General features: G+C 40.0%; 1 protein-coding gene across 1 annotated transcript; it reads left to right on the forward strand.

Moving 5' to 3' along the window:
- The first annotated feature begins 5,211 nt into the window (after window positions 1-5,211).
- eif4e3 (eukaryotic translation initiation factor 4E family member 3) lies at window positions 5,212-14,795 on the forward strand. Its single transcript, XM_080728770.1, has 7 exons — window positions 5,212-5,712; window positions 7,953-8,025; window positions 9,376-9,470; window positions 9,615-9,675; window positions 9,763-9,829; window positions 10,971-11,126; window positions 12,158-14,795. Exons 1-7 carry the CDS (start codon window positions 5,531-5,533, stop codon window positions 12,202-12,204), a joined length of 681 nt encoding a protein of 226 aa, XP_080584896.1. The 5' UTR covers window positions 5,212-5,530; the 3' UTR covers window positions 12,205-14,795.
- Window positions 14,796-16,075: the final 1,280 nt, after the last annotated feature.

Genomic DNA, 16,075 nt, shown 5'->3' on the forward strand with positions numbered 1-16,075 from the left:
ATAAAACTGCACACATCGCGAAGCCAGACATCCCTTGCTTCACTGAATATGGATGGTCTCTCAGTGATGGGAAGGCAGTCCCCTGTACATCTACAGAGCCAGCCTGGCCTATATCAATGGACAAGGCAATATCATGTAGCTGTATCAAAGGCTGCCAGAAAAACTGTTCATGTGCCATCCATCCATCCATCTTCAACCGCTTATCCGGAATCGGGTCGCGGGGGTAACAGTTCCAACTGAGACTTCCAGATTTCCTTATCCTGCGCAACTTCCTCCACTCCCTCTGGGAGTATACCGAGGCGTTCCCAGTCCAGTCTGGATATATAATCCTTCCATCTGGTCTTAGGTCTGCCACGGGGTCTCCTCCCAGTGGGACGTGCATCGAGGACCTTCCTAGGAAGGCGCTCGGGGGGCATCCGTACTAGATGCCCGAACCACCTAAGCTGACTCCTTTCCAAGTGAAGGAGCAGCGGTTCTACTCTAAGTCTCTCTCGGGTGATTGAACTTCATGTGCGAAGAAGGGAATTGCATGCTACTTGGGGTGTCGTTGCCAAGGACTGGAGACAAGATGCAGCAGGATAGGTACACATGACAGTGATAGTGACTAGCAATTATTTGCATTATAATGCAGCCTGTTTTAATCATGTGTTCATTATAATTTCCCTGAAGCTGAAGTTGTTGGAAAGCATGTGCATGTCTATGTATGAAAGACCCAAAAAGGCAGTTGCATTCATTTCATTGAGATAATCTCTCTCTTTTTTTTTTAAATAAAAAAATAATTTCTAAGATACATTGTTTTGGTCTCTGATTTTATCTGAAGTCTTTGCTACAACTACATACAGTAGAATTGGACAGTAAATATAATATCTCGTTTACAGCCATTTTGACAACATGCAAACTCAAGAATAATACAGGTATAAGTCCCTTCTGTGCCATAAATCTTAGCAAATGGATTCATATTGCTTGTATTTGCAAAAGCAGTCAACAATAATGGTAGAAATTATGTTAAAGCTCTATTTTGGGAGTCCACCATCTTGCAAATATGCACAATAAAGGTCCAGACACACCCAATAATAAAATGAGCTATTCCATTGAGTCTCCCATGGTCAGACACCATGAAATAGACACCAAGTTTGCGTTTCTAGCTCATCTGGTTCAGAAGTTAGAGGCAAAACCTATTTTCTGGGTCCTTACATTATGGCGGCCATATTGTGGCGGCCATATTGGATTTCATGGAAACTTGCAATACAAAAAAATGTTCATATGTATACCATTGATCAACCTGTGAAGTTTCGTGGAAATATCCCTCAGTTTAACATTTTGCCCTATTCACCCCCCATTAAAACTAATAGGGGCTAATATTGAGGCGGCCATATTGGACTGTTGTACAAATTGACCGGGTTGTCCATATAGGTGATGATCCTACTGGGTCATAGATAATATTTCTGGTGGACAACTTTTTATGTCAGGGCAAATGCAGCACACCTTCCTTTGCCCCCTGGGTATTTTGGTGATACAAGCCTGAAAATTGGCATGAGTAGTCTCTGTGGGTCACTTGGCAATTAGCCTCGGAAACCCAGACTTACTTGGCAATTAGCCACACACAGTTACTTGAAATTTCAATATGGCAGCCATTTTTCAAGATGGCCACCACCTTAGTGGAGCACCAAATAAACCATTATATCACATAACTGCTCCACTAAGGTGTCAGCCATCTTGAAAAATGGCCACCATCTTGAAATTTCAAATTCCTCTGACAATTATCTTGTCAAGTGACCCATGGAAAATGCTCATGGCAATTTTCATGATTGTAGCACTTATTCTGCTCCAGGACATAGAAGGGGGCCTATTACCCCATAGAGGGGGGGCCTATTACCCCAGTAGTGGGGCAATAGGCCCTTTTTACATGTTTTTCTTTTTGTACTATAAAATCAAATGTATCTAATTTTTCAACATGATGCCCATATAGGTGTATTGGGTAAAGCATTGTTAACATGTACATACTGAATTAATATCAAAATGTATTTTAATTGGTCATAAAATAGACATTTTCCTTAGGGGGGGCCTTTTACCCCACCTTACTCTATGCTTATTATAGTCTACACCAGGGGAAACTGTTCCGATCCACTCGCCTTGGATAATAATGCATTATTCCACTCAACACATCAAATCGGAATGGTATCTGATCCATCGGAACAGGGGCGATAACAGCACTGTTTAGTTTCTTCTTATCCTTCATCTCACAAGTGTCCAATGCGAAAATGTCAAAACGCCGTTCTGTGTAGGTCCATTTTCTGTTGACTGAGAGCACGAGCAGCCCATTGTGTAAACCGTGTTGAAATCATCCAATAGAGGAATACAAAAAAAAAAACATCTCAATTTCCACTGATGGCCGAGGTCAAAATCCGACTCTTGCCAGCTCCGTCAAAGGTTGGTCATATCAGATGCATTAACGCAGCCAGACAGTCCATCCATATAACCTGGATATGGACCGGACAACTAGGCTATATAGTCGACTGCTTGCAGTTTACAATAACTTGTTTTCTATGCTATGGAGTGACGGCGGTTTGGCCAGAGAGGTGAACGAGCCACGGGCAATTATCTCCAGAGACTCGCATCGGCGTCTCGGCGATGCACGGCCGCTTGCGCGAAGTAGGCTATAAGTATAGGCTTGGAATCATTAGTCTATTGGTCCTTGTCGTCTCATGCAATCTGGGGCCACGGAAGTCTGGCTCGATGCACTGGAGAGATGCAAATGTTACAGTCTCAGTTACTTTCCCATCATGCTGACTGGTTCAGCATTAAAGGCACAGGCTTGCTTGTTTATATTTGCATTTGTCATGAGATGCACTGATCGAGCAGCATAGCCTGTGCTTGCAGTCATGCAGTGTAACCTATTTTATCTGGAGAAGAGTTATTCTTCAGGAGAATAACAGGAGAATTTATATAAGTTAAATTATAAATATACTTAATATAAAAAGTTAAGTTGAATAAATAAATAAATATAGGCAAATAATCCTTTCATTTGATGGGCCTACATTCATTTTCCAAATAATTTCCCTTTAAGTCTGAATTCTTTGAAACATTTAAGCTACTGAGCGTAAAGTGCAGCATTTGTAAAACGGACTTCCCTATGAAGTTTCCAGTAAAATCCTCAGTGTTATTTTAACTCTGAGAGTGCACTGTCTGCCCACATAAATACATATCTAGGCTAAATAAGAAACAAATAAACGTCACGTGACACTTAGGCAGGCACACAATCGCAAGGGACCACGATGGTAAGCTCTCAAACTTTTTGGATTGTAGCCATGGGCCTATGCAGCCTATCATTTTTGTCAATTAAAACATCGATCATTCAATCAATCAATCAATCAATCGACCAATCAATCAATCAATCAATCAATTGAGTAGGCTATATGTAGCCTAATATAATATCAATCACCAACTCAGAGCCACTGAGCCAGTAACAACATTATTAAATGTCACAAAGGGAATACCTGGAATGCAGAGCCTATAATTATTACTAATCAAAAACAACAGACACCTCTTATAATCCTTAATGCATAAAAGGCTGAAAAATACATAATATCAAATGCCTTGCATCAATTTAAAAGTGTTAACCCAATTTTAAGTAGGCATAGATACTTAAAAGTAGGCTACAAACAACAAGACAAGTAGCCAATTTAGAAAACCGACATGAATGCTACAGTGATTCACCAGCGCCATCTGCAGCCAGTGCCATGCAATATCTTCATCTGTAGGCTAACAGCATTAACATAGGCTACGACCTTTTATAGGTGTCAGGCATATTCGCCTATAACATATTCGCCTACACGCATTTGGTCCTTTCGCCTGGCATTTTCACCTTGGAGGAGAGTCTTTTCACCTACCTGTCTGAGCCATTTCGCCTACCCTCAATTCTGCTGTCAGACTGTCCATGTTTTCATATTATCTCTTTGTCATTTAAATATTATAGTGACTGTGACAGTGGTGTTACATGTCAAACCTACACATGGCTATCCTATGCACTCCATAGTAATCACATAAATACAGAGCTATTGGAATCAGGTGCGCCCAAATAATTAATTAATCCATGTCCCGATACTATACATTCTTTGGTGCAGTATTGAACAGTATTGTAAAATGAACAGTATTGTAGGCCTATATTGTTTTAACATTAGGCTATACAAAATATATATGTAGGCTATTAGCCTATATAGGTCTATATAAGATATATGCTACACCTAACCTTGCCTGTCAACAGGCATAAAAAACTATTTTGCAATTCTTTAGAAATAAATGTAAATAATAAATGTCAAATAAACTGGTAGATTCACTTGACACCACTGTCACAGTCACTATAATTTAAATGACAGAGATCATTTGCAATGATCTCTTTGCAAAAGTGAAAAGACTCTCCTCCAAGGCGAAAATGCCAGGCGAAAGGACCAAATGCGTGTAGGCGAATATGTTATAGGCGAAAGTGCTGGTGACCCCTTTTATATATAGCCTACTCTATGGCTACAACTATCATATTCCAACCTTCAGAGTCTTTTTTCAGAATTGTTTTGAAATCAGACTTTACATTAAGCGCTAAGTATTCTATTATGCAAGCAAAGTAATGTATTGGTACAGTTTGAAATTGTTCACACTGTACAAACAACGCAGCCATGGATCACACAACGGTCGCTGTCATGACCCATGACCCCGTCATGACATGACAGTCATGTGTCAGGGCTGTGGGAAAAGTACTCAAATGTTTTACACTTAAGTAAAAGTATCAATACTGCAATGAAGAAATACTCTGTCGCTGCACCCACACCAAAGTACCAAAAGTAGAAAGTATTATGCAGAAGGTCCCATTTCACAAGTTGTCAAATGTATATAAATCTTTTGAAAATAGTAGATCTACAAGCTCACAATGGTGTGAGCTTGTTGATCGGCTATATTTCCAAATGGCCGAAATGGGTAATAGACCTATATGTTTTGCAATAATAATCTAAATCTACAAAGTAACTTGAATTAAACTCAAGTTTCAAATAATTGTAGTGGAATAAAAGTACAATGGAAATACTCAAGTAGGCCTAAAGTACAAATACCTCAAAAAGTACAAGTAAATGTACTTAGTTACTTTCCACCACTGGGCCTATTAATCACTTTTTTTTTTTTTTTTTTTTGCCTATTAATCAATCACTTTCGGATATCCATCCAGCTGCTATGACGTTTTTCTTTTTTTCTTTCTTTTTGTTCCGACTGTGACGCAGAAGCGTCATACACGTATACTTCCTCGTACGAAGGCGTCGCTCAGCGAACATCGCCGATCTACAAGCTCACAACGCGTCGCGGTCGCAGAGCACCGAGAGCTTGTAGAGTGGCTATTTTCCAGGCGTCATCATCATCCGCTGGTGGGCGGAAAAAGCGGCACGGCAGTGTTTCTGTACCGACCGACCGACCCCGGCCGGGCAATTTTATTTTATGAGAAGCTTCACACATACGCAGGCCACAAAAATCTGTGATTTTCCCCCCAGAAATGGCGGTTCCTGTAGGCAAAAGCCTGCAGATGGAGAGGGAAGCACGCAGCGAACCGACACTTGCGGCTGAAAACAACTTTGACATCGACGAGAAAGAAGTGGAAAACATCACAAAGAAGCAACACGAAGGAGACGCCACAGCGTTGCCTCTGCACTCCCCCTGGACCTTCTGGCTTGACAGGTATTATTATTACGTTAAGAAGTGATTATTAACCTACTTTTCACCGTTTTCCAGTTCACACGTTGAATAAAAGGCATAGAAAACCCGTCGATAATTAGGCGATAAAAAAAGGAGATTCCCGTAGGCCCCAAGCCAAAATGCAGGGATAGCTTGCTTGCGTTAATAGTTCAACTATCAAACGTTGGCAAAGAAGGTTAAAGTTAGAAGTCTCGACACGGATATCGTCTAAAACAGCAGCGAGAAGTTTCACTGGAGCGAATGTCTGTGTCGAGAAGTGTTGTAGTCGAGGCTGAAAACTAGGATGCAACAGTTCAACTTGTAGCCTTCCAAACGATAAATGTCTCGAGTCTAATTTGGCGTTTTACTAGAGAGCAGGAACTGTGCACCAATTATGTATTTTGTTCATTTGCGTCTCAAGCAGTTGTTACAGCTTCGTGTTTTATAGAAAATGGGCCAGTCATGAGCCAGAAAGGATGTCTTCTTGGAAAGACAAACACATGACCTACATTCAGAAGGAGCCTAGGTTTCCCACTAGCGGCACTGCTGGCAGCTGCAATTTACGAAAGGGTCATTAGCCTACCTACACCATTGGTTCTCAAAGTGGGGTCCGGGGACCCCCAGGGCCAGGAGTTCTTGAGGGATTTCCAGGGGGTCCCCAGCGAAATGACCCATATATAGCTATGTAACTCTTGTGAGTGTACAAATAGACTCGTCCCAGAGTTAAATGAAGATTGATTTTACAATATAAATTGGGGCCTCAAAGATAAAAAAAAAAAAAAAAAAAATGCCATTAATGGGGGTAGCTTAATTTATGCCAAACTGGGTGTCCTTGAAATTAAAATGGTTGAGAATCACTGCTATATAGAGCTGTAAAAATCTTGTCTTATGGGGGGTCCCTGGCATATCTTTTCAAATGGTGTCAATAAGTGTCGATTTGGGGGGGGGGGGGGGGGGGGACTCGCCAAATGGGGGTCTGGAGGTCCTCCCCCCCGAGTAGATGTATTCTCCTGTCTTCTGGTGAATTTTGTGATTTTGATAATTTTATTAGGCTTGCTCTACTTGCATTAGAAAATGATGGGTACAATTTCAGCCATTAAAATGCAAAAAGTGGGTGGTGTACATTTGATTCGATAACTGTGAAGCAATGCAAGACTATACCCACACCACTTAAGCGGGGGGTATGGGGGTCCTCCCCCAGAACATTTTGAACACAGTAGATGTAATTTACTGGAGTTCGATACTAAATCCAGGAGAAATGACACGTGTTGCCAAGGAAAGCCACGGAAATCCCCGTGCCAGCCACCTCGCTCCGAAACAATTCGCGGAACAGAGCGAGCAGGCTGGCACCCAGGCTAGAGAAATTCAGGAGAAATGACAAATCAGGAGACTCCTGCCGAATTCAGGAAGATTCTCACATGAAACAGGGATCTAGGGTTACAGATTAGGTCAAAGGTTAAACTATATTCACATAATCGGCAGCCTCGCGTAGCCAGGCTTACTCATCTGCGAAGAGAAAAGCCTGGTCAAGATATGAGGCAGAGAACGTTCTAGGAGGTGGGGCTAAATTTTCCCGGAAATTGTCTTTTCACAGTGCGGTGTCCCTGCAAACTTCTTTAAAAAATCGGGTCTACGTCTCCTGCTCTGTCAGTTATGCTAGCAATAAACAATATACAAACAAAAACATTCATTCAGACGATGTTACACCTATTAAGAGCGAGTTAAGAGCTGCAATCTATTTTTGTTTTTTCGCTGGGGAATGTAAACTTGGAACCAAGCGGAAGTCATATCTTGCCCAGGGTGCATAATCGGTAATCATTGCTATACATAGTTTGTTAAATAACAGGAATCTCCAGTAAAAAAAAATAAAAAACATTTTCAGGTTGGTTGCCAATGTCATCCATTCAGGTGATTCGTTTATCAGCTTAAACAAATTGTGTTCCAGTTTCTTCTCTTTGGCATTACTTCTAATTTCACTTGCTTATCTACAGTAGTATAGCCTGCTTCTGTATGAGTTTTCCCGATTGTATAAAACTGGTATTCTGACCTGAAAATGCATTCAAGAGAGACAGGGGGAGACCCCTGCAACCTGTTACTGAAGTGAACAAACACTCAAGAGTAGTAGTTATTGCTTTCAGAATATGAGCCATTTACGGTAATTCTTGTGCTTAATTGTTACTTGTGCATTAAGTATATTTGCTATTGGGGGATAATAACAAGCAGTTCTCTAATTTGTGTTTTAGGTCATTGCCAGGGACAACTGCTGCACAGTGTGAATCCAATCTGAAGAAGATCTACACTGTTAAAACTGTCCAGGTGGAGAATATTTTGTGTTTAATAAAATTAATAACTGCAGATAGGTATTAGCAAGATCATTTTAGGTGGGATGGGTCTGCTCACTTAAATTGCATTTTACTAAAGCTGTATTGTAAAATCATATTTTTTAAATGTGGCACATAATATATATATTTTTTGTCTTGAGCCCAACTGCCCTTTGAAACCTGTAGTCACACACAGTAGTAGCGGCATGGCCTAGACTAGAGGACCCCACACACACCTTCCAGGATAATAGTCGGGCACTAGGGGTTCAGAAGCATAGCATTGAGCAGTAGTGCCCTTTATGTGCTAAGCTTGCAATACAAGATTTGGTTCTAGTTCATTTTCCTGCTTCATAAGCCCATAGCGTTAGTGGAGTCCTCCCTAACGCTATGTTCGTCTACCTCCGTAACATCTTGGCAAAACCGGAAAACCCCGCCGTCTGGTCCGAAAATAACTAAAAAGGTTTCGCCCCTCACCAAACCAAAGGTATCAGTGGACAGTTGAAAGCTTACTCTACTTAGTGGATGCAGTCTGGGCCTCCACCACACACTTAAAATACATTTCTAGGGCGAAATGAAAAATAACTCACCTGATGGAGACACTCTTCCTGGTTGAAGTCTGTTTTTACTAAACAACGCTTCCAACGTCGCAGAGCTGAATAACACCCAATGTGAGACTAATGCTCTGTTAATGCGGTCCTCTCACCTGCGCGGCAGTAGTGAGTTGGTGCCATGATGGCGACAACAAATATATATTTTTTTAAATGAAGAAATGGAGTCTTCAACCGGTGGAATATTTTTCATTTCGCCCTAGAAATGTATTTTAAGCATGTGGTGGGGGGGCCCAGACTGTGTCCACTAAGTAGGGTATGCTTTCAACTGTCCACTGATACCTTTGGTTTGGTGAGGGGCGAAACAGTTTTTGTTATTTTCGGAACAACGGCAGGGTTTACCGGTTTTGCCAAGGAGATGGGGAGGTAGACGAACATAGCGTTAGGGAGAACTCCACTAACGCTATGGACCAGAGCTACATAAGTCTAGTCCCAAGGACTTAAATGGTCCTTGGGACTAGGGCTATAGCTCTATGACAGAGGTGTAATCTACCGCTTCCAATCCTTGCTTGCAGCCACCCTTTAGCTTATTGTTGACCATCTTACTTTTGTGCAACTAGATACTTTTGTAAAGGTTTTCCACTAAAGGCCTACCACCTATTATTTTGTAATAAAACATTAAGTAACATGGTGGTAAAATATCTCACTAAGATGAATTCTTCACTCTTATCCTTTTTAAAATGGCGGTAATGTGGTTGCTAATGTATATTGTCCTTTGTTTTCTGTCCTCTTTATAGATGTTCTGGAGTGTGTACAACAATATTCCTCCAGTGACTGCCTTGCCCATGAGATGTAGCTATCACTTAATGCGTGGAGAGAGGAGACCACTATGGTATGGCTCCCACCAATGATTAAGTTGTTGGTTGGTATTTTCCATTCAAAATGTTCAAATGTGTATTTTAGTCTAAAGAGTGTATACCGGTGTATATAAAGCGTCAAAATGTGATGATCTGATGCAGTTCTTTATCCAACATAGGGAAGAAGAGAGCAATGCAAAAGGCGGTGTATGGAAGATGAAAATACCAAAAGAAAGCACCGTAGGTGTTTGTCCTCTTCAACACAAGTTTTCATTCACTTCACATAAATCACAGCATTGTTAATGGATTCTTATGTTCTTGTTTTAGTCAGCAGTTTGGAAAGAATTGTTACTTGCTACTATTGGGGAGCAGTTTGCAGATTACTGTGCTTCAGGTGAGTGTGTCAAGTCTGTACTTGATATTGTATGCATTGCTGTCGGGGTTGATGAAGTTAATGCATTTTTGCTACTGCAAGAAGACTCTAATATAGGAACAGACATGAAAGAGAAACAAACTTATTATTATTGCATCTGACTGACACTGCAGATTTCTTTTTAAAATCTTCTCTGAGGAAGGCTGAGGCCGAAACGTGCCAAGCGTTTCCAATAAATAAGAATGTTTATTGGAGCCAGTCTTGCAGCCTTCATTTTGGAGTGCTGCTTTTTCCACTTTGGTGCTATTTGAATATAAACTAAGCACAAAAAGAAAGGAAACTTGACTTCGGTCCATTACATATCTCCTTTAATATAACCATTTTTATCGTTGATTCGTCACCTTTACAACGAGGTACAGCTTGTAAGCATTGGGCATTGGAGGCATGAGCTACACAGCCAAACGTGTGGGTAGCACCGACCCAAAATTTGCCAACATTTGGTTCATTATATCTCCCCTTTAATTTTGCCAAATGGAATTTTCTGATATCATTGTTATCGTTGATTTGTCACCTTTACAACGCGGTACAGTACAGATTGTAAGGATCTGGCATTCGTGGAATGAGCAACACAGCCAAACGTGTGGGTAGCGCCCCTCGAAAAATGGTCAAAATGGCCTGGCAGGCCTGCAATACAGTTCATTTGGTGTTCACCTTTGTTGCTTGGGTCACACTTTGTCAATTTTAAGCTCAGTGTCAGGGAAGCCCATAACGAGAGTAAATGCCAGCAGAACAGTATTGCAAGCCATTTTGGCAAAATTATGGTCTGCGCTACCCACACGTTTGGCTGAGTAGCTCATGCCTCGATGCCCGATGCTTACAAGCTGTACCTTGTTGTAAAGGTGACGAATCAACGATAGAAATGATATAAAAGACAATACAAATTGGTATTATTAAATGGGATGTATAATGGACCGAAGTAAATTTTCCTTTCTTTTTTTGCTTAGTTATATTGATAGCTGAGTACCCATTGCCGTAACAAAAAGGCATCCAGAGGAAGCACACCTGCTTTTTTCTTAACTGGGGATTTGCTTTTGCCATAAAAGCTGTTATGCATTGTACTTAGTTATATGATCAAACTCCATCTGGTGTGTCTGTTTTACAGATGATGAGGTTGTAGGTGTCAGTGTAAGCGTTCGTGATCGGGAAGATATTGTTCAAGTCTGGAATGGTGATGCGTCTCTTGCCAGTGAAGCTACTATCTTGGGAAAAGTCTATGAGCTGCTCCCTCACATAACTTTTAAAGCTGTTTTTTATAAATGTGAGTATGACATCCCGTATTTTACAAATCATATTCAACACAATTACTTGAGTTGTTCAGCAACGAGAATATGCAAAGTTAACCAACTGCACTGTGAGCTGCATAATTTAAACATTAGTCATTGTGTTTTAAGGTCTTAAAGGTCATCCATAGTTTTGTCTGGGCTGGACAAGGAAATGGCTTGTTAATCACATTTCATTATGTTTTTTTTTTTTTTTTTTGCCTGCTACACTAAACATTTTGGAGCATGTTCACCCTGCTCCAAATAGTGTGACATACTGTACAGTAGTGGGATCTCAAACAGGGGGAGCAGTTGTTTACTGGTACACATCGCAATATGAATACCACAGTACCCTGTAGACAATATGCCTTCCGGTGTGTTCCAAGATTTCTAGCGGAAGTCTGTGTTTAATGGACGTTACGTCATGCGGTGCGGGTCTGTTTACATTCCCCAGCGAAAAAACTAAAATAGATTGTAGCTCTTAACTCACTCTTAATAGGTGTAACATTGCTTGAATCAATGTTTTTGTTTGTATATTGTTTATTGCGAGTGCAACCGACAGAGCAGGAGACGTAGACCAAAGTTAATTTCGTGCAGGGAATACGTTTGCAGGAACACCGCACCGTGAAAAAAATACAGCTTCTGGTGAAATTCCTACGGCGGAAGTTGAACGCTTTCTGCCTTCTATTGTCACCAGGCTTTTCTCTTCGGAGATGAGTAAGCCTGGCTACGCGAGGCTAATGCCACAGTGATTTTTGGCAATAAATGATCTCCGGACCGGTCTAATATATTTTAATTATCCTTGTTTTCTTTCAGAGCAGGCCCAGTTTGCCTCGGTCCCGTTTTAATTATCCATAGGTCCGTTTCAGTTCAGATCCCATTTTTTGGACCTGTGCTACCCTCTACTGTACAGTAGTTGTGAAGTCAATGCTGTGATTAACATTCCGGTTAAGTGGGTTAGATCTTCAGAAGATCGATGCATGTTACAAGGGTCTACTGTATAGTGATTATGACTATTCTACATTTTCAGCTCATAAGGAACATCATGCCTTCGAGGGAGGACGATCAAGACATTAGGTTGTGGGGCACTTTATTTTCTTCAATCTGAACTCTTTGCCTGAGGATCAGGCGCTCTACACAACTTAATCAAGTCATATTTTGGATTCAAGGAAATCTTCAATATATTTTTTATAAATTTTAATAACCGAACTTTTTTCCATTAAGATTTAGAATTGCCTGGTATTCCGAACTCTTCAGTATGTTCACAGTAGATCTTTTTCTTAATGATTTTAATTATGTCTACATCTTTTTAGTTCATGTTAATTGGTTCCTTTTTATATTGAACTGAACTGCACTGTTCTCTGCACCGGACCTCAGGCGATGTTCTAGAGGTAGTAGCAGTAATATATTCTCACCGTGTTAAACCTTTAAATGTGTCGTATTTGTTAACGTTTATTTAGACTTTCATTATTCCATTGACACATTTTAGTGCCATAGCACTTTATGCATAGGTGGGGCCTATACGGGAGGTTGTCCCACTTACAGTATGAGGGTGCAGTACATGCCCAAAGCTGTCGGAAGATTCATTCCATAAATATTGGCCTTCAATTATGAAACTATTGCCGAAATGCATACATTCATGATTTATGAAACTTCAGTACAGCTTTGAGCACAGGATGGAACCTTCTAGAGAGCACAACACACCCACATTTTGCGGTTGCCTAATGATTACATTTTGTGGAAAGTAAACGTGTACATGAGTGTCATGTACAGTAGGCTAATGTGCATACTACTTTGAAGAGATGCTGTACTTTGTCTCTGTTATGAGTAGGATTGAGCCCTACATAGTTTACCACACTGATATACAAGTAAAACATTAGTAGAAAATGTTGGGGGCTTAATTTGTTTGTTGTAATGGAGCATTATGCAACCATATGTTCAATTTCTGTTTTGTCAGGGGTTGTGATTAAACTTGAGCCAAATAGACTGAAGTGGCATGTTTCAATAAATAATGCACGGTGGCTTATTTTAGCATTTTATGAAATGCATAAATTTGCTTTAAATGGATTAATTCAAGCTAGATGGGAGAAGGACCATGTGAATGATCCAGTTCAGCTAATTTGCAATACAAATATCTAACTTGTATCTTCATTTGTAGGCCAGATTAAAGTATGTTCTCCATATTCCAAATCGGGCCATTATTCCCAGACATTACCTTTCACTGGGTTGTGTTTGGAAAGTGGTTACCTGTGGTTGTTTGATTTATTCTATATGTGACAATCACACCACTTTAGTTCAAGTTTGGACTAGTTACTATAATGGATGGGAGATGTGGTTTTGATTGTAGACCACTTATTTCCAATGATATGGAATTGGTAGTTATTATAATTTTAATGATTATAGGGTTCCTCATACGACAACCATTTGCTGGATATAGGGAGTGACACATTTTTTGTCATTCTGTGCATTAGGACTAGGTTAGAGGCTCAGGATCTTTCTGTGTTTATAATGCTAGTGCAGTACCGGTTATCTAAACACTCGGAAGGCCAGACTATGACATCAACTCATCTACTATATGACGCACTAACGTCACATGGGAGAGTTGTATTGTAAGGGTAATTCCGGGGGTGTTTTTTAGGTGAATTTTGTAGGCTATAAGGAGACATGCAATGCGTTCTGTGTGTCAAGAATTTGTCCTGCAGGAAAATCGTACCCAGTCAGCCCATGTAAAGCTAGTCAACGCCCCAGTTATTGGTAATTGATTTGTAGCCTGAGCTATTTCACCTAGCTACAATCTTCTTGCAATGATTTGGCAACACCATACATAGTAAAAATGGAACATGCAGTTTATTTACTCATCAAGCATTAAGCTATTTGTAGTTGGCAGATATGGTTTGACAAATCTACATAAACTATGGCATTTTGAAATGTAAAATGTGTAGGCACCGGAGGATCCAGCGTGAGCTCTTGATCTTTGACATCATGTATTAACATAATGTATACATATCTGTCAAAAGGATAAAACGAACAGCTCTAGATCCTATTCACATTGTTGTCCGTTTGAGTGAAAATGTGTGTGTAAACTGACAAAACACACTTGCCAAAACTTGTTTCTTCACTCGGCAAAGACTAATGTGTTTGATTTGAGTGGTTTCTCTGTCTGAATAGACTGCTGCGTTTTCATGTTATTATGATTGCCGTTCCTTTCTGAAATGTGTTAAAGAGTTTGGGGATTAATGATATTGAAATGTTCTCCCACTCACAAAGCAATATGCCATACTTTGTCACTGCCCACTAAATCTGCAGGTTACTGCAATATGACACATCCAATAATGATGTACTGTAAAAGTCCTATAGATTATGACTAAAGGGATCACTTGAGTTACATGGTACGTATACGTACATATGTGGAAAGCATGTTTGAAATAAGCTTTGTTTCAACCTGCTGGAAACACCAAAGCTTGAGTTAACGGTTAGATGGCCACTTGAGTAGAGTCCTTTTGATTTCCACAGCTTCTACTAAAGTGAGTTATATCCTTTCCATTTCTAGAATTGTGCCTTTGTCTAGGTTGTCATCACTTTTAAGAACTTTTATTTTAAATGTATGCCATACATTGTCATCCCTGTTATGTTGGAAATAAAATGTTTCATTAGAGAGGAACAGTGTTCAATAAAAGAAACATATATATAATACAGAAGTAAATATTTCCATCTTCTTTCTAACATTTTGTCTTGTGTTGCTTGTATACAGTCGATATTGAATATTTTCCTTCTGTCTGTTGATGACCTGTAGTAGTAACAGCATTGTATGAATACGTGCATAGCACATACTGTACTTTCACACACATTACAATAGAAGATTTCCACATACTATACTTTAAATAGGAAATAAACAAAAAATGTGCATACTCATGGAAGCATGTGTACACATGCATGGACACCCACATTTAGAAAAAGAACAGTATACCCTCAAAGAGTCATTATTTCCCTTCATACCAGATTTTCTGTTTATATTTTCGGTATTATCAGGTGCAACCATGTGATTTTGTGTTTGCGCGTGTCTGACTGACAGAAGTATCGAAATGAAGGTTTGTGGTTATCTGGCAGGGAATCACAGCTGTAACTGTACTTAACTTTGTAATGTTGTACTTAACCTGTGTTAAATCTCTACCAAACGTAGTCTTTTGTTATGTAGTTCTTGGTATATTTAGCGCTTAATCAATAATAGCCTATTAGTGACTATGTGACTAAGCTCCTATATACTACACCACTAAGATACCCATGTACCTGACAAAATACTTAGGATGTCCATAATTAAAAGACCAGAGGCAGCGCCACATATCACGTTCAACCCCCCAGAGTCAACTCAAACAAAGGGTTCAAACTCGTTCTCCTGCTATACCACCAAAATGTGGAACGCCTTACCGTAGGCCTTAAAGGAGTGTAAATCCCTAACATCCTTTAAAATCGTAACTGGTAAAAATAAACCTAGCCTAGCCCTATCCTCCCCCTGAGCCTTCTATTGTAAATATCTATATATTTTCTTGCACTGTTTTCTTCTTTTTCTGGCGATATCTACTGCATAGTACTGTGTTCTATCCATCTGTCATTCAATGTTATGTGAGATACATAAAGGTTTCCTGTGTAAATACGTCGAAAAGCTTACTAGGATCTCCTTTTAGTTGACCTTGTCATGAAACTGTACCTTTTCCTATGCAAAGTTCTAATAAAGCCTTCAATCAATCAATCTTTGGCAAAGTTAGAGCCAATAGCCAAAGTCATCCTCATAGATGTACAGTATGAGTCTCTCTAAAGTCACAAGGCCTTTAGGCCTGATATTTAATCCACCTACAGGCCATGTCAATTTAAAATTCATAACCTTTGCAGCATTTACGCTTGGTGTCCACACTGTTCTAAAACTACTAAAAACAGAGACTTTTGAAAACCT

Source organism: Nannobrachium achirus, assembly GCF_963921795.1.
Source record: "Nannobrachium achirus genome assembly, chromosome: 6".
Taxonomy (NCBI): Eukaryota; Metazoa; Chordata; class Actinopteri; order Myctophiformes; family Myctophidae; genus Nannobrachium; species Nannobrachium achirus.